Source organism: Typopeltis vanoorti, chromosome 1, assembly GCF_054136105.1.
Source record: "Typopeltis vanoorti isolate ZY-2024b chromosome 1, IOZ_Tvanoo_1.0, whole genome shotgun sequence".
Taxonomy (NCBI): Eukaryota; Metazoa; Arthropoda; class Arachnida; order Uropygi; family Thelyphonidae; genus Typopeltis; species Typopeltis vanoorti.
Window position 1 is genome coordinate 180706710 of NC_143549.1, and position 24878 is coordinate 180731587.

At 34.9% G+C, this 24878-nt stretch overlaps 1 protein-coding gene across 1 annotated transcript in view; it reads right to left on the bottom strand.

Moving 5' to 3' along the window:
• Megf8 (multiple EGF like domains 8) overlaps positions 1-24878 on the bottom strand; it is a 752012-nt gene that overhangs the window by 420864 nt on the left and 306270 nt on the right. The window contains exon 15 of the mRNA XM_090404705.1: positions 19710-19923. Coding sequence (XP_090260831.1) covers positions 19710-19923 — 214 coding nt within the window. The remainder of the gene's footprint in view (positions 1-19709; positions 19924-24878) is intronic.

Sequence of the window (24878 nt, forward strand, 5' to 3'; positions counted from 1 at the left end):
TATCATTTGGAACTCTATCAAAAGTCTTTGCAAAATTGACCATGTATACATCTCTCTCTCTCTCTCTCTCATGTGCAGTGCACCTGTCTCCTTACTGTAATAAGTAAGCAGATTACTAAAAGATGATCATTAAGCAAATTTGTACCATCCATTAAAGAGAATACCAGTTGTTGTCAAACCAATACTGGATCTTGATCCTCAATAACCTTTCCAACACAACACCTAACACACAGATTGGCCTATAATTTGAAACCCAAGCCTCGTCATCTGCATTATGAAAGAGAATAAGCTTATCTTTCATTCACTCCTTTGGTACCTGGCCAAATATAAGATTCACATTAAACAACATATCAAGTTAGATGTCAACACACATGGTGATATATCGTGAAGTCAGCCGTATTAAGTTTACGCAATTTCCTATATATATCCCCTGTTCAGTCACAGCCAGTCTCTCTCTCTCTCTCTCTTTGCTTCTCCCTTTTCACTGTACACAATGTCTGCATGATGTCACATTCATGAGGATGAAATACCTTCATAAACTGCTCATTTAGTATCTCAACTATTATCCTTTGCAGTGGTTATCCTTTTGCCATTTTTTTCAAAACAATATCATCTTTCCAATATAATTCTTTCTTCTGCTGGCTATATATTGATAGCACTTTCTAGGGGATTTTTTGTCTTCATTAGCTAACTGCTGCTCATACTACACTTTTGCTATGCTTACCAAGTTAGTCATCTTACTTGCCTGTTCTTTGTACTACTTGTGCAACTGATTATTACATACCACTCATCTTGTGATACCTTCATAATGCATTATTCCACTAGACTGCATCTCAATCTCTTCATTTATCCATTTCACACCTACCTTATTTAACCTTCCGACACTTGGAATACATTTAGACATGGCTTCTGCTAGATAGTTCTTGAACAGCAGCCAATCAGCATTATCTCATTTCTACAGAACTGCTTATTCCATGATATAGCTGCAAGCTGTCTCCTGAGCCTTTCTCGGCCATTCCTCTCTTATTACACATCCCAGAATCCTTAGACATAAAAAAAAACCCCAAACCTCCCAAGACCACCATTCCTTCTTTCCTTGTCTGATAACACATTTACCTCCTCTTCCAGCATGAACCTTTCTCACTTGGTCCCATTTGTTTCATTCCACTTATTGCCAATACTTCCAGTATTCATTACAAAAACAACAGTTCATTTCTGGGACTATAATAAATTCCATTAATACTACTTCTCAGATGTGATTCCTCCATGCCTCCATTACTCCCCCCCCCCAGCCATCCCTCTCTCATTATCCATCTCAGAACCATGTTTAGATCCAAATGCCCTCCTCCACACACATACCAGACCACTCTATTCCTTCCTTTCTTGTCTAATAACACATTCACCTCCTCTTCCAGCATCAACCTTTCTCAATGTGCCACCCTCCCCACCTCCCCCATTTCACTGTCTGTCTTGCATTCCTCTCATTCTCTTTACCTGCCCATTCATAAATTCATAAGCACTCCTTTATTCTTTCATACTGCTCTGCTCTTTCACAACACTACTTACTTGCTCAGACTTGACAGACTGTTACTTATCAGCAACAGTCTATCCACATAACCCACACTGTGTACAAGACAATGTTCAAAAAAAGTTTAAATATGGATCTGAGAGCCGGGTTATAAATTAGAAATAAAATATTTCATCAAAAGACGGCACCACAGAGTTCTGAGGGAAGGAAATACATGACATGAATCACAGAATCATATTAAAAATGAAGATATTTGGAAGGAATTTGTTGTTAGCATTCCCAAATGCTAACAATGTCAAGTGACCGTTCTACATTAGATTAGTTACTTAAACAGAAAGTTAGAAAGTTTTCTAACAGGAAAGTTAGAAAACTTTCCTGTTTCTAACTTTCTAACAAGAAAGTTAGAAAACTTTTCATGTAATACTATCATTAATATCTTGTAAACCCCAGAAAGTATAAGTAAGGAATTTGATAATGATGGTGATCATTTAAAAAATTATCATCATTATGCCGTATAGAAGAAGAGGATGCTTTTTGGAGCATGGAGTGAATTTGGTAGCAGAAAAAGATTATATAAGAGAGATGGCCTGCACTTGTACTGATTTGGCATCAGAAGCCTGGAAAAATTACTTATTGGAATAAGACTTTATGCAGAAATTCAGGGAAACTAGATCATCCTATGAGGAATGGTGAGAATGTGTGTGTGTGTGTGTGTGTGTGTGTGTGTGTGTGTGTGTGTGTAAGTTCAGGTATGGTATGGAAATGTGATAATGATATGAATGGCATTGGGCATGATTATGTAACTGGTGAAGGAGTGGAAATGTATGCCTTTGAGTTCAGACCTTTTGAGTATATCTGGTGAGAGAAAAGAAGGTGTGCAACAAGGCCAGCCAGACTGTAGATCTAAATATAAGAAAAAGCAAAATGATAATTTGTTATGTCTATACACAAATACCAGGAGCATCAGGAACAAAGGCGTTGAGTTCATTGCTAGACTGAATAATATGTTGCAGCCTAAGACTGTTGGCATTAGTGAAACCTGGCTATCATCATCAAATTCCTGACATGTATCCTCAAGGGGTGTACAGGATATGATAGTACTACATGAAAAATTTACATCATTACTAACTTCCTATCTACAATTTTCCTCCAAATCAATCTATTACCTGTCAAGATTCCAACATTATCAGATCTTATATTTCTATCTTCTAAGGCACTTTTTATCGTATCAATCTACCTATATCTTGGCCTTCCTCTGGGTCTTTTTCCTGCCAACCTGGCAAAGAACACTTGTTTTGCTAATCTTTCCTCTCCCATTCTGTTTATGTGACCATACCACCTGAGAATAGCTCTGGTAACAATGTCAAGTTCTTTCCTAATATCCTCGTTTTTAATATGATATTGCCATTGATGCCATCTGTTCACGACCCTAATCTTCCTCAGGACTTTCATATCTGTGGTCTCCAGTCTTTGGTCAAGTGTTCAGGTTTTGTTAACTTTTTTTTTGTATATCTGATCTACACACAAAAGGCCACAAAACTTATTCATATCGTGTGTAAATTAAAGATACCATCTTTATCCAAGTGTAAGCACCTGATGTATTTTCACGACTGGGGCAACTCTTATATAGAGAAGCTTATGACTTCACATCACTTGCCTTAGTGTCCCATAATGCAAAGCATATATTCTTGCACACACACACACACACACACATATATATATATATATAATGCTATGCATTATGGGAAGGGTAACTACCCAGACTGGATTCCTCCTTTATTGAAGTCTTATTACTGGGCGCCAGACCCAGAGGTGATACTAAGGTTGAAGTAATGCGGAAGTTATATTTTTATATACAAGTAGCCAAAAGGTGTCACACCTTATTATTAAAACACTCTGGATTAGAGAAAGTTGTTGGAAGATTTTCCACTTCATAATACTACAAATTCAAGTTACCAAGAAATTATATGCAAAGAAATTATATATCCAAAGGACAGAAGTAGATGGAATGAAAGAGCAGGCAGTGAAGTTGGTTTGCTGAGTTTCAAGATGGACTGTAAAAGGGTGTTAGTTAGCAGTGGCTCTTGTTTTAATGGTTTTGGAGGAGAATGAAGGAATAATAGTGGCCAATTCAGCAGAGCACTGTCCATGAACATCTGCAGAAGAGGCACAAAGCAGAAACTGAATGTCTGTGTGAAGGATTGAAATGGGTTTGTGAGAGGGATCATTAATTAACCAGACTACCCTCTTCAGTTATTGAATTATGAATACAAGTATTTTACTGCCAGTTGGTGACAGTGATCACAGTGTACTTTCCTGGGAAGTAACTAATTATACAGATGTTCCAATTAGGACAGGTTATATAATGAACTACAAAGGTGAAAATTATGACCAATTCAAGGTAGAGATAGCAGTGAGTTTTTTTATACGTAGAGTTTTAAGAACAAATATTGTGGGAGTGAGATAGATGTACAACAACCTTATTAAGCAAGAGATCCATATGAAGATGATGTGGAAGGAATATTGTTTGAATATGAGTGAGAGGAATTATGAAATATATAAAGCACAGGCCAGAAAAGTTACAAGTATTGTGAGGAATTAAATCAGAGTATGAAAAGAAATTGGTTATGCAAGTAAAAGAAAGAATAAATATGAAAGAATAACTTGACTGAATACAGATGGTATTCTAGTGCCAGAAGTTAATGAATTTTAAAGATACCAAGCTATTTTAAACCTGGTTTTACTCCATTTCCAAAGTAAGCAAACAGACAAATAAGTCAAGTTTGCGCCTGCACATAATGCAAGTCTAGATGACCCTGCAAGTAGTGCAAGACCAAGATAACTCATGGTAAAAGTAGAATAAGCTCTGATTACTAATCTTAATATTTACTCATAATGCAAAGCACATCTCCTGGAGGAGATGTATGATGCTTTGTATTAAAGGCAAGGGGCCACTACCCAGACCATGAAATGTTGAAAGTTTATTTTTCACTTGGTTAGAGTATAATAAAATTAGTTTAATCCTTTATCCAAGTGTGAGCAAACAAAGTTTGCGCCTGAAAGTATCTTCAGGACTGGGTTAAGGTGGTACAACACCAGGGCAACTCGTTGCAAAGGTGGAGCAAGCTACCAAAATAAACTTTCAACATCTTTCTCTAAATCCAGAGTAATTTATTAAAAAAAAGGGTGGCACACCATTTGGCAACTCCTACAGGTGGAGATGACCTACTAATGCTTCTGCCTGGTATCTCTACTTGGGCCTGGCTCCCACTGAAGAGACCTCAATAAAGGTCGAAACTAGTCTGGGTAGTGGCCCTTCCCTTAATGCATAACATTAGACATATCTGCAAGGAGATGTGTTTTGCATTATAGGAGATACTGAGATAGGAGTGTTGGTAGCTTGCTCCACCTTTGCAACGAGTTGCCCTGGTGTTGTACCACCTTAACCCAGTCCTGAAGATACTTTCAGGCGCAAACTTTGTTTGCTCACACTTGGATAAAGGATACTAATTTTATTATACTACCCAGACCAGTTTCGACCTTTATTGAGGTCCTCATCAGTGGGAGCCAGGCTAGAAATATCAAGATTTTAGTAATACAGAGCTTATAAGTATTTTACCAGAACAAGTTACCATAAGGTGTTTTAACGTTATTAAATAAAAATCTCTGGAGGAGATATAAATGTAGAAAGTATTTTACCTTGGGTATAATAAATGTTAAAGATACCAAGCTATTTTAAACCTGGTTTTACTCCATTTCCCAAGTAAGCAAACAGACAAATAAGTCAAGTTTGAGCCTGCACGTACCATGAGTTATCTTGGTCTTGCACTACCTGCAGGGTCAGCTAGACTTGCATTACGTGCAGGCGCAAACTTGACCATTGCCGTTCAAGTTATACATTAATGACTTAGGCAGGATCCAACAGAGATGTTTAATTGATGAAAATATAAGTAAAACAATCAGGGATGCTACTGATATTCAGCACTTACAGGATGATTTGAATAGGGTGGAAATTTGGGAAAATGATAATGGCTGTCAATTTGGTGTTATTAAGTGTAAAATTATGCACTCTGGTATATGAGATTTCTAATGGCATATTATATTAGCAAGGTTATGCTACAAGAAACTGATGAAGCTACAGATCTTAGCATTATGGTGGATAGGAATTTGAGGTTCAAAGGTCACACTGGAGATACAACTGAGGATAATTGTAAAATTGAAATGAACCTTGACATGTAAGAATAAGGAAGTCACTTTGCCTCTTTTACAAGATTTTGATAACACTGCACCTGATTAATTGATTGATCAATCAATTGTTTGTTCAACTGGTTCTAATTTAGAAAGGCCTGGTTAGCATATCTGCTCTCCAATGAACAGGTAGTGGGTTCGAATCTTATCATGAGTACAGACCAGAATGATTAACAGGAGAAAGAGGAGTGATATGATGGAGGTCTATAAACTTCTGAATGGGTGTTACAGGATACTGACTGATGAAATTTTGCATTATATGGAAAGTGGGGAGAAAACACAGGGGCATCCATGGAAGTTAAGTTTGCTAACAGTTAAGAATGGGGTAAGAGCCAGATTTTTCTCTCACAGATCAGTGAATGAATGGAACAGTTTGCCTGTTGAAGTGGTAAGTGCATCTAGCGTGAATGAGTTTAAGAGAAAGCATGATAGCTGGATTGGGTATACATAGCCTCCCTCGATGAGTCCTTGACTCCCTGGAGGTCTGAGATAATAATAATTATTATTATTATGGATATTTCTTTCAGGGAGTCCACAAAGTCAAACAACGGCCCTTGTTAATACCTTTCTGATACTTGAATACTTATGAAATCTAAATCCAATCACTGAAGAGGCATTTTCAACATCTAATGGTAGCCTCTCAAGTCAACCCTGCCTTGTCATAGTATAGCCTGTTTCCACTAAAGGAGAGGTCTAGTGACAGAAAGTATCTCCACTGTAAAGATAAACCTTCCTAGTTGGCATAAATGCCCACTAGACCTGATAGGTGGTACATGCCTTTCATCATCATCTGGTGAAATACCAGGGGGATCTGAAGTGGTTGTTGGCATTTTTGTTTCCTAGAGCAAGGGGTTCTGGCTTCTGCCCACCACCAACATTCTACATGCTGAGCAAGTGATACTCATTGAGGACATGTGAAACATTGCAGAGATCCAGTACCTCCCCTATCTTTGAGGGTACAGCAGTAAAACAGTTTCAAAGGTTGGGTATCAGTTAGTGTATAGGTCTGAAATAGCACATGCATTTCAGAAGGCTTCCTGAGTTAGGAAGAGACCTAACAAATTAATAGAACAATCAGGAAGAACAATGTTAACAGGAACTAGCCATGAAATATTAACACAACTGGTATATTCCTTGAGGATGTCAACCAAAGAATGATGGTGGTGGTGATGAAAATGGTTTTAACACTGTTATGTAATTAATTTAATTTTGCTAATCAGTTCTAAAGTTATTTGAAAATAAAATATTTTATGTTCCTTTTGTATCAATTAGTAGATTATTCAATTTTGAGAGGATGAATACATAAGAATCCTAAAATTTAGCAGAATATACAGATAAGTTTATCATATGTCTTTTTAATAAATTTGGATACTAACAAAGACTGTTTTCCTTACTATCTTCAGAATATCCTCATAACAATATTCTGTTGTGATTATTTTTCATGTAAAATCTGCAATCTCACTCAGATTTCTATGATTTTTATTGGCTTAAATGATGGAATTAATGAAGTTTGATATTATTTAAATAAACAGATTATGATCCTTTTAAGTAAATACAGTTGAACCTTGAACAACAGAGGGTTAGGGGCACTGATTCCCTGCATTGTTTGAAAATCTGTGTATAACTTTTGACTCATCAAAAACTTAACTACTAATAGCCCACTGTTGACTGGAAGCCTTACTGATAACATAAACAGGCGATTAACATATTTTGTATGGTATGTATATATTATATACTATATTCTTACAATCAAGAAAGCCAGAGAAAAGAAAATGTTATAAAAGAAAATCATAAGGAAGTGAAAATACATTTACAGTACTGTATTTATCGATACTGTAAGTTTACGTCGTCTGTTTCGTCTATCTCAGTACCTACATCAGTATTGTCTTATATGATACAAAACACTGTAGATGTCATACATATTACTAACACTAGAAGTCAAAAATTAAAAGATAATGTGAAAAGGAAATTCATATATATTTACATGTATAACAATTCATGCATTGATAATAAAAAAGCAGCAATATGATTGTTTTTGGTACCTTGTGTAATCCATACGATTGCTTGACAGTAGCTAGCCTATACACTAATGAGTGAATTATAAAATATTTATTTTATCCTTATTAATTTAACTAATTAATAACAGTTAATTTTATGCAATTATGATTTCATACTGCATCTTTACGTTTGTTTACATTTCTCTCGACTGTGAATGGACATGTACGGTCTTGTAAGTGATTGTGTGCGAAAGTTTTGATAAATTTTAACTTTTTTATAATAGATTTGTATATATTTTATGGTAGTAAATGATAAAATAGACTAGTATCTACATATATTTTATGCATTCATGACATACCTAACTTTTTCTTATTTTTTTTGAATTGTTGCAAACCTCAAAAAAATTTCTAATATATTTATTCATATTTAAAACCACGTATATAAGTGGATCTAAGCTGTTCAAACCCGCGTTCTTCAAGGGTCAACTGTAAATATCAAAAGAAATTATATTACTTATATGACTTACATTGTTTTGTCTTTGTCATTAGTAATTATACTTGAATGAATATAATTTCTTTTCCTATCAGATGGGTCTTTGATATTGTTAATATATGAATGAAACAGCACTAGTCCAAGCACATCACGTCTATCAACACAAATGAGTTGATAGATGTGATACAGTCTATCAACTCATTTGCTCCAATTAACACAGATTTAATAAGTTTTAATGTATTTTTTTCCAAAGTCCTTCACAAACTCCAGTTGATATCATTATTTATCCTTTGATTTGTATTTTTGTTATCTATTTGCCATAATGTCTTCTTATTATTATATTTAGATACTATATTTGCATTTTATATCTGATATTTATTTTAAATTTTGATATTTCGTCTCCCAAATAGCTGAAATGTCTAATCCATTAAATAATTTTGTCATCTATTACAAATTTTAATCTTTCAAGATCACTGTCAAATGTTGCAAGTGACTTCGTTTTAGGTTCAGAGATTTTTGAAGTGTAATTCTTTACAATTATATTTAGGCAATATGCCATATGTTATAATTCCTCCTCTCAATTACACAGCTTGTCTAAATATAGAATTGTATTAGTTTCATAATGATCAGTTATTGGACTACTTTGGTTATTATTATTTTTTTTTTATTCTATGTTTGTATTATTTTACATTAGACAATAGTGCTGGTAGTGCACAACTATGTCTCATTTATTATTTTGGTTGGTTATATCAAAATATGGTCTTAATTTAGGAAGGCCTGGTTAGCTAAGTGTTTAGCACATCTGCTCTCCAATCAACAGGCAGTGTGTAGCTCTTCAATAAGCAGGGTGACACTCAGGGCAATGCATTCATCTTCCATCTGAGTGTCACCCTACTTACTGAAGAGCTACACTGGCTTGAAAAAGTTTAATGTTTGATTTCTGGAGCAGGGTTTCTGGATTACCTAAAATAAATAATTATATATATATATATATATATGATGATTTGTTGTATTAACTGGGAATTGGGATATGTTCATACTTTTATATACTGACTGAGATCCGAGAATTAGAACAAACAATTAAATTTATTAAATACGCAACATGTTTCATCAGAGTGGCTGACTTCTTCAAGTGTGAGAGAATATAGAAAGCCAATAAAAAACACTATAAAGAACTTTAACACGGACTGTAGCTCCAGTTCAAAGTTAACTGTGGCTTATAGTTGAATTTATAGTTTTATAGTGACTCAATGTTCCTTTATAGTGTTTTTTATTGGCTTTCTATATTCTCTCAAGCCTGAAGAAGTCGGCCACTCTGATGAAACGTGTTGCGTATTTAATAAATTTAATTGTTTGTTCTAATTCTCGTATCTCAGTCAGTATATAAAAATATGAATATGAATATATATATATATATATATATATATATATATATATGTGGCGATTAGTTTTTACTCGGTTGTTATACATTTCAAAAAATAGATTTAATGACTCCAAGACCGAGATAACATATAAAGATTTTAATGATAATGCCGAAACTAGTAGTATTTATCATTAAAATCTTTATATGTTATCTCGGTCTTGGAGTCATTAAATCTATTTTTTGAAATATATATATATATATATATAGTAATTTGTAGTATTAACTCGGTATTGGCATATGTTCATATTATATACTGACTATAACCGAGACTAGAATAACAATTAAATTTATTCAAAACGCAACATATTTCATCGGATTGTCCGACTTCTTCAGGCGTGGGAACATAGAAAGTAAATAAACACTATAAGAAACATCGTATCACTATACAAACGACTATTATAAAATTCAATTAGTTTTGAACTGTAGCTACACTCCGTGTTGAAGTTCTATTGTTAAGCAGCTGCGTGCGTCTGATTTCACGAGTGTGCCAATATCAGATAGCAGAGCTGAAAGAGTCCGGTATATTATTGCGTTTTGAATAAATTTAATTGTTATTCTAGTCTCGGTTATAGTCAGTGTGTATGTGTGTGTATATATATATATATATATATATATATAATAAAATTAATCAAATCAGAAGAAAAAAAATCCTTAGCCCATCCACTAAACCAATAGTATAGTATGATAGCTTTTCATGAGCAAAGTCAAGATTATATAATATATATCTATCCTATATATATATATATATATATATATATATAAAATGATAAGCCTTTTTATGTCACGTTTTAAAACTTTAAATGTGTAAAAGTTTATAGTCAGTATATATATATATATATAAATAATAAAATTAATCAAATCAGAAGAAAAAAAATCGTTAGCCCATCCACTAAACCTATAGTATAGTATTATAGCTTTTCATGAGTGAAGTCACAAGCTTATATAATATATATCTATCCTATATATATATATATATAAAATGATAAGCCTTTTTATGTCACGTTTTAAAACTCAGGGGCTACCCTAGTGTCGAGTCTTCAAAATTCAAGGAGAACCGGCCTACCAGTTCAGAACACGGGGGGGTTGGGCTCTGTAGGCAGGCACCAGGGGGCATAGCCCACCCCTAGTGTGTGTGTGTGTGTGTGTGTGTGTGTGTGTGTATGAGGCAAATATTTGGGTGTGAGGTGCTCATCGACTGAACAGCACTAATATCAATATTAATTTTGCATCTATTCCCATTAAATACTCTCCTAACTGTTTCCTGGCTTCACATAATTACTAAAATTAAACACAATATACTAATGCTTCATGAAGGGGACACTTTGACGCATAAACATTGCATCACATTCGCGTTAATAGCCCAGGAAAGTTTCCAAAATACATACACCTATGAGCCCTTTGAAAAGATATACAGATGGTACAGCAGGTCAAATTCTTAGCATTCTAATAGTTTTAAACCGCTCAGACCACGAGGCAGGGTGAGCTCTGAGACAATAGCACCTAGAGGCTGTGATTGGTTATTGTGTCAACCAATTCCATTGAACGTTGTCATTTGTCATGAGTTGCTGTTTTTGTTTTCTGAGTTTTATCTGTTTTGTGAACTGATGTGGTAGGCAAGTTTTTATATATCATATAGACAAGTTTTTAATATATAATTTTCGATAAATTTATAACTTTTTTGCTCATATTTACAATTGGAAGCAGTATTGTAGCCGAAGGAGGCAAGCCTTTTCTTCCTCTTCCAAATTTTACACCTTTAAATAATTCAAATACGTGGTCTGAAAAGTTCTTGGCCTAACAATGAAAAAACGAATTTATAATTGCAAAATTATTTTTATTTTTCAACACAATCTCCCTCAAGACTAATACATTTATTCCAGCGATGCTCCAGCGCCTTATGCTGTCCATGTAGTGATTCTCAGTAAGATCTGCAAAACACCCTTCTACAGCTGCAATCACCTCTTGATTTGAAGCAAAACGCCAGCGAGGAGGAGTTTTAGTTTTGGGGAGAGACAGAAGTCAGAGGGAGACAAATCTGGGGAATCCGGTGGATGTTAAAACAATTCTTAGTTGAGATCCCTTAATTTTCATGTTGCCTAAACACCTTTGTAGGCAGGTGCATTGTCCTGATGAAAGATGATGTTTTTCGTCTGCAAACCAGGTCTTTTCCCACAAATTATTTTGTCTAGTCTGGTTAAAACATTGGAATAATATTCCCTGGTTGTTTTACCCTTTTCAAGACAAATAATAAACAAAATTCCTTTAGTATCCCAAAACATCGATCCATGACTTTTCCTGCTGATGGAACTGAACTTTGTCTTCTTTGGCGCTGAACAACCGGCTTCTGTCCACTGTTTTTTGACTGCTGTTTGGATTCTGGTGTGTAATGGCAAATCCAAGTCTCATCCATAGTAATAAGTCGACACAGAAAATCAGTTTTATTCTTGTTAAAACGCTCCAAGCACTGTTCAGAGATTTTCATGCGAATGAGTTTTTGATCTGCTGTGAGCAAGTGCAGCACCCATCTTGCGCAAAGCTTTTTCATTTGCAATTCTTCATGCAAAATATATCCTACACGTTCTTTTCAAATGCCTATAATCTCAGTAATTTCACAAACTTTGACTCACTGGTCATCCAATACCATATCATGCACTTGATCAATGATTTCTGGTGTTGTTACACTTTTTGGACGTCCTTCACATTGATCAACTTCAAGGCTTGTATGGCCACGTTTAAACTCGGCAGCCCATTTCTTAATTGTCGAAAACAAAGGAGAAGAGTGCCCATAAACATTTATGAACTTTGAATGAATTTCTTTTGGTGTAAACCTTCTTTTACAAAGAATTTTATAACCGCACCACACAATACTCAATTTTATCCATTTCAAGGGATAAAGACAACAATTTTGCTTCAGACAGCTGTATAAAATAAACTACTTGATAGAGTGACTTGCAATTTCACATGGATGCTTATGACAGATGTACCAACTTAGAAAAAAAAATCCTGCCGATAGTGTTGCCATCTATGGTCGAGGCTGAGAACTTCTCAGACAGCCACTGTATACTAACCAAATATAGCATTCTCCTTCATTATTGTTTTCTAATATACAGTATCTTAAAACAAACACATTGTCCCCCACTCTGCACAGATTTACAATATAATAAAATACAAAGTATATTATTCTCATCATGTATACATAATATTATAAATATACAATTCGAGTACACCCAATTCTCCATTTACACAGTATGTTCCAGAAAAATCCGTGTAAATGAAACCGTGTAAAAAAAAATACAATGCATATGAAAAAATGCATGAATGGTTCCAGATGTGAAAACCTGATACAAACAATAAGTTATTTTCAAAACAAAACACGAAAATCATTGAATAAACCACTGTTTAAGTTTAATGGATTTTTTTTTAAATTTTAGATACTTATTTAAAGTACGTACGTATGTATCTTTCTTAAAGAAAATAGTGTGTCACTAATAAAACAGAAATTCGAAAAGGTCCAAATACACCCATGCATATGGTTATTAGTTAAATTTTATTTGCCGTCACTTTCTGATAGTAGCTACATTCTTTTGTGTGAAACTGGAATTAAATCACTTCCATCACTTGAAACACTTTGGCTGTCCTGTTCATACTGCAATGGCAAAATATTTTCTTCAGTAAAAGAAACTAAATTAGCACTTATTTTCAATAATTCTGGTTGATTTTTTTATTTTTACCATGAACTCTGTAATTAATCGTTGATATCCTGTTTTGACTAGATCTTTGTATAATTCATCATATCGCACCATACATGACTTCAGTTCACGTTTAAACTGATCAGCTCGTTCAGTATTTGGATCATGTGTAAGAAAATGACTTTGTAATTTACTAGCCATTTGAAGCCCTTCTTCAATTAATTCTTGCAGTGAGTGGAATGTCTTCATAACCATCACTTTTTTTCTTTTTCACACATTCTGGCCAAGTAGCTTTCCAGCATGCATTTAAAGTTGGTTTCAATTCTGATAACACCAACTTAGCAAGTTTGATGCAATCCAAAATAGAAAATTTCTTCCACACATCAATAACTGTCAGCAGATTATTCTTATCTAGTTTATCCAAAATGTATTGGAATGTTCTTCTTATTTAGTAAGTTTTGAAGGTATGATCACACCCTGATCTAGTGGTTGAATTAAGGATGTTGTATTAGGTGGCATAAAACAAAATTCCACATTTGGGTGTTCTAAAACAGGATTATTTATCCTATTTTAGAACACCTTGTCTAAAACAGGAAAACACTTCAACATTGTCTATAATCAATAAAACTTTAAAGTCCAGATTTTTTTGACTATCAAATAGCTGGAACAAAACACTGACCGTTCATTAAAAATTTCTTTTGTAACCCAAACCTTTTTTTGTTTGCCTTCCAGGGCACTGGTAACATGTTAAAATCCACACCTTTCATTGCATTGTCCATGGTCTTAAACACGAACTCGATTATACAAACAAAACTTTCATGAACAAAACACAAGATGTGTAACCATTTTGAATTATAAACAAGAAATGATTGTTTAGTAAACAGCTTAACTCCTTCCAAGCACTTTATTTAGGCAGGCCTCCCATAATGGACCAACTTAACTTCGAGGAATCAGCATAGCACCCTTCTGCTTCCAGGAACCAACGGCAAGTGAATATAAAGGATCACCTGTCGGCTTAACTTCAGGCAATCATAACTACAAAAATTGATCTTTTTTGTTGTCACCACAGTTGTCTACATTCTGTAGTTTAGAGTAATCACTGTTATTAAAACATCAAAGGAGTTTCCCAAAATCATTTCCTAGAATAGTATATGCATGGTTCTAAGAATTCCATTATAATTATCATTTTCTAGAACGGTACATATGTACCGTTCTAGATACATATGAATCCAAACAGAAATTTTAAAAATAAGCACCATTTAAACCATGTTAAATCAAAATACGGCGTGTGAAAATAGAATTGCTTTTGTTTTCTAAACCGTGTTATTTCGAAATTGTGTAAAACAACATCATGTAAAAAAGAGTATTAGCTGTATTACTATCATATTTTCTGTTGTTTTTACATTTATTTTTGGCTGATTATTTTGTTAGAGAAAAATAAAAATATTTTCCTTATATATACAAGTAGAGTAAAATACATTATCAGATACTTTTCATAGTTTATAAAAAAAATGTTTAAAATAAGTCAGTGAATTTTTACAATTTTTTTTGTGTGTGTAACTAATGGCCAAGATTTGGTTACAATGAATTGATAAATTAAAGTATTCAAAGTTATCCTACAATTAATTACATTAGACCAATTAAGATGAGCACTGATGTACTATACACTCTTTAAACGTTCATACATTGATAAAAATGCAATCATACAGTAAAACTGATGTGAATTTTGTAGTACAGGTTGCATAAGTCACAACAGTACACCCAACTAAAATGGGATGTAACGCCACCAAAATATATATAATTTTGTTTCTGGTTGCATGTGCAATTAAATATGCTTTAAAATAATTGTTATTACTTTTAACATAAGTCCTGTCAAGTGCAATCTCTATTCAAAAGGTTGAATATTATGGATTTCCATCTAATTCTCTCTTGCTCTCTGCATAGTTCAGGCTTAGCCAGTCCTGCATGTTTTTGAACCATGTGAGTCACTACCTTCCATTCTTTTGCTTGCCTAAAATTCTTCCATCTAATAAAACTTTATGAAAAATCTTTTGCTTCACAATATAACCTATACATGATATTTTCCCCTTTTGGTATGTTCTTTATTAATTCTAATTGTGGTTCCATTATCTCCAGTATTTATTCATTTTGCTTCTGAATCCATGAGATCTTCAATACCCTTCTGTACATCCACATCTCAAAAGCATCAATTCTTCTTTCTGCATAGTTAATATATGAAATCCTCATATGTTTAACATATATGCAGCATTATTATTTTTTTTTTACAGTGCCAAAAAAAAATAATCTACATTAAATATTAACCACACATCAATGAACTCCTTTGGTTGACTACCAACCCAACACACAGTTTTGCAGATTACAGCATAATGCATTCTTCTCTTTCATTTGACAAACATTACACTACACAAATCATTTCAACTTACAAAACAACCTTCACTGCCATCAATTCTTAGATCTCTAAGCCATCCTCCAATGGGATTCAGATAACCTTGTCAATTTCAATGCTAGCAAAAAACCCAGTTCTGCCTTATTTCCCACAAAAAAGACCTTTTTTCTTCCAGTATTATCCTCAACAACACTCAAATCTCTAAATAAAATAAGGTCTCTCTTCTTGGAATCACTCAGACATCAAACCTCTCCTGGCATAACCACATCACAACCACTGCCTCCTCAGCTTCCAAAAAACCAGGATTTTTCTAGCACTCAAAGCATTACTTCATCTTTGAACAGCTGTTAACTTTATACAAAAAAAAAAAAAGAAGCACAAATCTGCCTGACTACTTAATACTGCTCACAAATGAAATAGCATCAATAATTAATTACTTCACTCTGAACTATATCTGTTGGAAAATGTGCCACCCAACATCCATTCACAATACAACTCAAAAAAACATTAAACAAGGTTTTTATTTTTCCCCTCCTTCATTCCTGTTACTGCTGTATTGTGGAACAATTCCCCCCCCCCTTATGTGTTTCCCAAGGAATACAATATACAGGCCTTCTAATCAAATGTAAAAAAGTTTCTCCTTTTCCAGCCCGCAACCCATACATGGTTCTAATATGCTATAGACCAACCTCAATCAAAGAACCTTTCGTGTATAGGGCTCAACATAAAAAAAGAGAAACTGCAGAACTTTTAGTTGAATGCTGTGTGATGGGAGAACAGTTTGATGGCTGCTCCTTTATGTTTTTTTTTTTTGAACCTGACTAAATAAAGGACTGTTCCTGTGCTGCAGAGCAGATACTGGACAAAACATAGTAAAGACAACGTATGGTTCTGAATCCTGGAGTACAACTTTTGAGTTTAATGGGGATTACCATTAGGAATAATAAGCTTTGGATCCTGATGGTATATGCAATACTCTTCTGATATCATTCTGGGAGAAAAAAAAAAGGGGGGGGACATGCAGTTCTTATTTTATTTCATTTATATGTGTGTGTGTGTGTGACTCTTATTCATGAAAGGTTGTAAACCTATGGTATATCAGTACCATCAGAGGACAAAGTTTTTTATTTATTCATTTGTAATATTTATTTTTACATAATCCAGAAACTCTGCCCTAGAAAGAGGTTTCTGAATAAATAAAGTGGCTTTAAAAAAATATTAACTTTTTTCAAGCCACTTCTTTAGGCAGACAACAAGCATAGTCTTAATGGTTTTAATAAAATTCATTGCAATTTCATCATCACCCACCCAAAGACAATTACAAACATTCATGCCAAAAGGCAGATTCTGAATTCACAGTATGTTGGTTGGAAACCAGGTACAATAACCACTCAGCCAATCAGGATGACAATGTAGCAGTTGTTTTTGATATAGTTATGAAAGGATTTATCTTGGTAGCTCTATTTAAAGAATTCTATAGAATTCTACAATGTACACTACTAACATGTCTATTATTGATAAAAACACTGTCATTTGATCTTACCAATACAAAATATATGAGCAATACAGCAGTACCCACATGGAATGGAAAAATCAGTTATATCTAAAATTCAGCACATTAACACAAAATTTGCATAAAGGTATAAAAAGCCACTGTGCAAGTTAGTAGGAGTGTGTCTTCATACTAACTGATTAGAACAATGCACTAGATTCAAATATATACTAAACAGATAAACATTAAATCAACATATTATCTTACTCACTGAAAAAATTCCTATGCAGAGCATTCTTAAAAATAATAATAATTATTATTATTATTATTCAGGCCTCCATGGAGTCATCGTGGGAGGTCCTTCCTAGGAAACACAAAGTCTATCATACCACTCCTTAAACTCACTGACCGTTCTCACTCTCACCACTCCATCAGGCAATGCATTCCATGGTTCAACCACCCTCCATGCAAAGAAACCACTCCTCATCCTCTTTCTCACAGATTCCTTTTGTAACTTCCAGGGATGGCCTCTTATCATCACTCCTTCCCGCTGTTCAACCAAGCGAAAGAACTCCCCAGTGTCAACCCTGTAACCACCTCTCAACAGTTTAAAAGTCTCAATCATATCACCTCTCCTTCTTCTATCCACCAAACTCTGCAGTCCACGTTCCCTCAGCCGATCCTCATAACTATCATTGTACAGTCCTGACACCATCTTTGTTATCTCCCTTTGTACCCTTTCCACAGTCTTTATTCCCCTTTATCCCCCTTCAAATCCTGGGGACCAAATCTGAGAACAACAGTCCAAGTGTGGTCTGATCAGGGTCTTATACAACAGAATGATAACTGTTTTATCTCTGCAGGTCAGCATCCTTCTCATTATTGCAGCAATCCTCTGTGTTACCTTTACCACCTTTGCAATATGACCCTTAATTTCAGGTTTCTATCAATCATCAACCTCAGATCTCGTCTCCCCTACTTCCTCCAGTATTACTCCTCCCATAGAGTATGCAGTGTCCCATCGATGTTTCCCAAACCTCAAGACCTTACATTTTGCTGCATTAAACCGACACCCCCCATTCATTTGTCCATCTATCTAGCTTATTCAAATCCTCTTGCAGGGCTGCCGCATCTGCACTATTACTAACAATCCTTCCCAGCTTCGCATCATCTGCAAACAACTGAATATCCCCTTGCAATCCACTGACAATGTCATTGATATAAAGGTTAAACAATATAGGTCCCAGTACTGAGCCCTGTGGGACCCCACTTGTAACCCTCTGTTTCCTTGAAACTGCCCCACCACACAACTCTCTGATACCTATCAGACAACCAATTCTGAATCCAGTTGACCAATCTGACATCCAGACTCATGTGCTGCAACTTAAATATCAGCTTATCATGTGGCACCCTGTCAAATGCCTTCGCTAAGTCTAAGAAAATGGCAGTATATGCCTTTCTCTCATCTAATGCTCTTGTAACTTTATCATAAAAGATTAGCATATTGCTAAAACAAGAGCGCCCCTTCACAAATCCATGTTGACTCTCACAGATAACATTACCCTCATCTGCCCAATGCTGTATACGGTCCTTCACTACTTTCTCCACGATCTTACTAACTACTGATGACACACAAACTGGCCTATAATTTGACACTTTCAGTCTGCTACTGCCCTTATGCAATGGCACTATCTTACCTTCCTTCCATTCCATTCCATGGGCACCTTTCTCGCAGCCAGACTTTCATTGAAAAGCCAGGTCAAAGGCACTGTCAGTTCCCTAGCACATTCTCTCAAAACTCGTGGTGAAATACCATCCAGTCCCAAAGCTTTACTGACATCCAGAGTACTCAGTATTTGAAACACACTCTCCTCCTGTACCTATAAACCTTGAACCTGCCCAATCCCTCTAGCATTAAAACTGACCCTCCAGGATGAAATACTCCAATAAAGTGTTCATTGAACAATTCCACTATGTCCTCTGCATCAGTCACTCTATTCCCATTTTTATCCCACAATATCATTCTTCCACAGTCATTTCTCCTCCTACTGGACACATAGCTAAAAAATTCCCTAGGATTTTCTTTGGATCTTAGGGCCGATCTCTCGTATTCCAGTTTCGTCTTCCTTACCATACTAGTCACTCTTCTGGCCTGTGTCTTATACTCTTCATGCATCTTCTCTTCACCTGTCTCCTTATATCTCTTCCATAGCCTCTTTTTCACATGTAATTCCTATTTAATATTGTTTGTCATCCATTTTACTCCAAATTGTGTCCTCTTGTTCATTATAAGGAGAAAAAAACAGGAAATAAAGCATATTTTACAATAAATATTTTTACTAAAACAAACGTAGCTGGAACAATATGAAATGAATATATGTGATACTTTAATATAACCAAGAAAAAATATCACTTCAAAGAAAATAACATACGTTCTTGTGCATGAAATAACACCATCTCCTTTGAAGCCATGATTACATGCACAAGTATAAGATTCAGGTGTATTGATGCAAGTTGCATTAGAATGACACTTATGAAGATTCAAACGGCATTCATCAACATCAGGGCACGAACTATATGACCATTCTGCTGGATCTAAGGCTGAGATATTTGTATATGTATATTCCATAATATCTGCACAGTCACCTAATACAATTATAAAAAAATATTTAAGATAATAAAATTAATATAAAGATAATAATGAAGAAGCTTTAAACAAATAGATTACTGAATAACACTGGGAAAAATCAGTGCTATGGACAATATGATCACTTCATTGAATAATTCATAACTAAAGTCAAATAAAAATGGAAATTTATGATAGACAAAAAAACTGCTCTCTATAATAAGAAATGCAGACTTCATTAACTTTCAGTTACATGTGAAAAAAAAAAAAAGAAAAAAAAAAAAACAATCATAGTAACACATAACTTATACTGATATTTCCGAAACTCAACTCCAACACAATCGTTTTAGTGTCTTTAAAAAAGCAATTAGGTTTTAGTAAATGAAGAAAGTTTTGAAGGCATGAAAAATGATAACCTAATTCATATAAAGAAATGAAGATAAGTCTTTGTTATACTGGAATTCATATGTGATATGGTGTTGTTCACCACATCAGTTCCAGAAGTTCATTCATTAGTTTCTCACTAGAAACATATATGATTCATTTTAACATTTATTGGTATTAGTTCACAATATCTTAAGAATAAAACAATATGATAATTTATTAAATTGTGATATTTTGCTAGACTTCGAATCAGTATTCTTATGTTCTCAAAGCACATCAAAAAACACTTGTCACAGTAACATAAGGCACTAACGATCACACAACTTTACATTATACTTGACATGAATTATATTCTTGTTTTCACCCAAAGAGCTTGCATGTAAAATATTGCATGCAAGCAAAAATTATTTATTCAACTAGTTTCCTATACATTATGGCACATTGTGAAGCAGCTTTTTCAATTTAAAAACATTGCTAGATGGAAGTACATTGTGTGATGCAAGCAAGAGATGAAGTGAAAGATCAGGAGAGTAGTAATGAAGAGACAGAAGTGCTAGGAATTGGAAACAGCAGAAGAGAAATGAAGAGAGAATGGGAATTGTAACAAGAACGGGGAAACGGGGGGGAGCCCGGTGGACAGAAAAACATGGCATAGGGAGAATGGATGTTAAAAGTAAAGCGAATATATGTATGGGGATGATCAGCATAGAAATGGAATAGATCAGGATGCAGGCAGAGAAGATAAAACTGAGTGGATGTATGCGGCAAGCAGTAATGAAGGTGATCAGGCAAGGGCAGGTGTGATGGGGAAATCACAACCATCAAGTGGATTGGATAGGACTGGTTACAGAACTAAAAGTAAACTACTGTGTTTATTTGCTTTTTTTTTTTTTTTTTAATTGAGCCCATACATGAGTGGTTGGTTAATCAACCTATAGTACATTAGTACCACACATGGATAGTGGGAACTAGTTTATATTTGAATTAGAAGACTGTATATTGTATTCCTTTGAAACACAACAGAAGTCTGTACCACAATATAGGTTGCAGGGATGAAGGAGGAGGAAAAGAAACCTGTTCTGTGGGTTTCGAGATGCACTGTGAAGGGATGTTGAGCAGCAGCTGCACATGTTCCCAATGAGCTTAGTACTAAGTGTGAGAATTATTGATGCTATTTCAGATGAACATTTCCCATGGAAACATTTGTAGCATACATATAGTGCGGAAACCAAATGACTTTGTGAAAGGGGGGGGGGGGGCGAGTTGGTAAGAGATGGGTCCTTAATAAGTCTAATTGCTCTCCTCTGTATTGAGTCAATGTTTTGCATATGTTTGGGTTGGAAGGCTAGAAGCAATAGTCCAACCATGGGAATGAGGCATAGAAGTTGCAGAGGCTGTCCCACTTGACATGTTATAATGCCAAACTACACTTGTATGGGAGTGGTTGTGTGAGCATTGTTGCATGGGGAGGAGATTAGCACTAGATTGTGGTCAGAATTACCTAGGGGTCCCACTACATTCACTGTGTATTTGGAAGGGGCATTGGGGAGGAAGAGATCTAGGGCAGGGTTTCCCAAACTTTTGTGGGTCGAGACCCACTCGCTTGTAATGCATATTTTAAACGGAATGGGGGGGGGGGGTTGTTAAATAAAAAATATCACTTTACTACTTTCAAATTTTTTATTGAATACACTTAATGAATATATAAATTTATTAATCAGATACATAATGAGATACATAATGTATGTGAAGAATGGTTGTTTTCTATTTTTGCTGATGATGTCTTTGACATCCACATTGATATGTGTTATTTTCAGACGCAAGGTGTTTGATAATTGAAGTTTATTTTGAAATCTGTTTATAATTCCTATCACTGCCGAAAATCCAACTTCACACATGTACGAAGTAGTAAAAGGAAGCAGCACTCTTAAAGCTGTGGTAGAAAGAGTTGGATACATGTTTTGAACTGACAGCCAAAACTGTCAATTTTTTAAAATCAAAATTCATTTTCAACGAAGTGTCTTCGGACAAATCAATTAGTTCTTCGTTTGCCTTCATAGATATACCAGTAGCCACATCATCACTCCAAAATGGATTCACAATCCAGGTGTTTTTATTTCACAATTTTTCATTTCTTCACTGAAATAATAATCAAAACATTCTTTCAACGAATCTGGATGTGCAACTACTATAGAGATTAAGTCATCAGCTGGTGTGACTTCATTTTCACTGATAAAAGTTTCGAATGTCTCAAAACAATCATACTTTCGGTCTTTAATATTATTTTTTCCATAAATAAAGTTGTTTGGCAAAACCTCAAATTTTATCATGTACTGCAAATATATCAGCATCCATTCCTTGTAAGTATAAATTTAGTTCGTTTTTCAAATATATATATTTCAAAAATATATCTGCCTAATAAGTGGGCTTCAGAACAAACTTCTCATCATGCAAAGATTTTGCATAATTGTTTTGTCCAACCAGAAACATTGCAACTTCTTCTTGGAGTCAACAAGTCTTGTTAGCACTTTGCCCCCTTGACAGCCAATGTACTTTAGTATGCAAAAGAAAAGATTTATGGAAACTTCCCATCTCTTCGCAAGTTTTTCATATAAGCATGACTGTAACGGTTTACTCTTGATGAAATTTGCAATTGTCATGGCAGTGTTTAAAGCGATTTTCAAATCATCTGCCATAGTTTTAGATATTATTGTTCTCTTCAGCGAGTCCATGATGCATTCGGACTTAGTTTAAGAACGTGTGTCACAATACCACTATTTTTATCACACAATGCCCATGCACCATCTGTACATATACCAACACAATTCATCCAGTGCAGTTCCTTCAATTTTACATAAATGTCAAGAGTTCTGAAAATCTTCTCGCTAATACCTCGAATAATTGGTTTACAAAATAGTATATCTTCATGCGGCTCATTGTTCCATATAAAACAGATAAAAACAATCAATTGGGACAAACCTTCTCCCAAGGTTTGATATGGATCTGCAAGCTGAGAGAAACTATACCCTTTTTCAAGTTATCTGGGAAGCAGTAGAATAAGCTGCATTTCTGGCTTTTCTCCATTCGTATTATAGGCTTATGCTGCATAAAATAGTTCCTTAAATTTTTTACGTTATCACATCATGTGGTACTTTGTATATAATTATTTTACTACTTCCTTACTTGCCAAAGCTAGAATTATATGTTTCATACCATTAAATTGTTACAGGGAACTTATTTTTGGAAAATGCAATTATTTATCACTGTCTCCGTCGATAGCCAATGCCTGTTGCCACAGTAACAGCGAACTAATATCCTGCTACCTTTGTAAGCGGTATGACCTGTAGTATATTTCTTTACTTCCAAGATAACCTGAAAAAGAGTATAGACAGAAATAATAATTCTCATGTGATCTTTAACTGAATCAACTTTAAATTGTTCATCCAACAATTCTCGATGAGTAAAACTTTCCTAATAAACGTGTAAACTACTCTCATATTTTAATATTTAACATGAACCACTGGTGGGTCATGACCCGCACTTTGGGAATCTCTGATCTAGGAAGTGGTTCGGATTATACGGTATTCTGATTGGCATCTGAACAAGTTAGTGAACATTAAAATCTTCTAGGAGGTTGATTTTGATGTTGGGAAAGTGGGACTGAAGAAAATCAATTTTTAAGAAGAGGACATTAAAAAGCTCAGAGTGGTTGGTTGCACTGGGGGAGTGACAGGACAGCAAATGAATTTGATTGAGTTGGGAAGGGATATTTTCAACCAAAGAAGGTCACAGTTGGGCGATTCTAGGTTGGGTGCTTTCTCTGGCAAGGTATGTCAGAATGGATGTATGCACAGATGCCACCCTTAGGTCAAAAGGAGTTAAAGAATATGTAATTTGGAAAGTTGAGATAAATTGTGTGGGGGGGGGGATGTATTTTGAGAGTTGAGTTTCTGCCAGAAAGAGTAGGTGCAGTTTGGTAGACTGAAGATGGTAGTGAATACTATTAAGGTTGGAATTTAGGCTACGGATGTTGGCAAAGTGGATATACAAGGTTCTGTGAGGCATATATATTTGACCACCAGGATCTTGCACATTTCATATGCAGTGCCTGCATACTGGTCTCCATGGCAGCTACTAGTGGCATCACTTGATTTCTGCACTAATTTAGCATGTTTGTGGTCTATGATTCAATTGTTTTATCCATTTTGGTGTTTTTCTTCTAGCTGCTTTCGAAGTTGCAAAGAACAAAGTCTCTCTGGGCAAATGTTAAATCTGGTCAAGCACATATGCATGATTGGGGGACATGTCTTTGAACCTGTTATTAATTTAGATCTGCTTGTCGGAATGTCACAAGTCACTTTTACAATGCGTGGAAAGTTCATTCCATCCTTTCTTTAATTTATGGGTCCAAAACGATGACACCTGACAATATTTTTAGAATCAAGTGTTGCATTCTTATGCTAATTTTATGATGTCTTCTTTTAGTGATTTTCTGTTTTCCATCAGAAAGTTAAAAATAACGGCATTGAATTTGTTGTTTTTGGCCTCCATCGAGTCGTGTACCGTTGATGTGATTAGGTCCTGGAGTTCA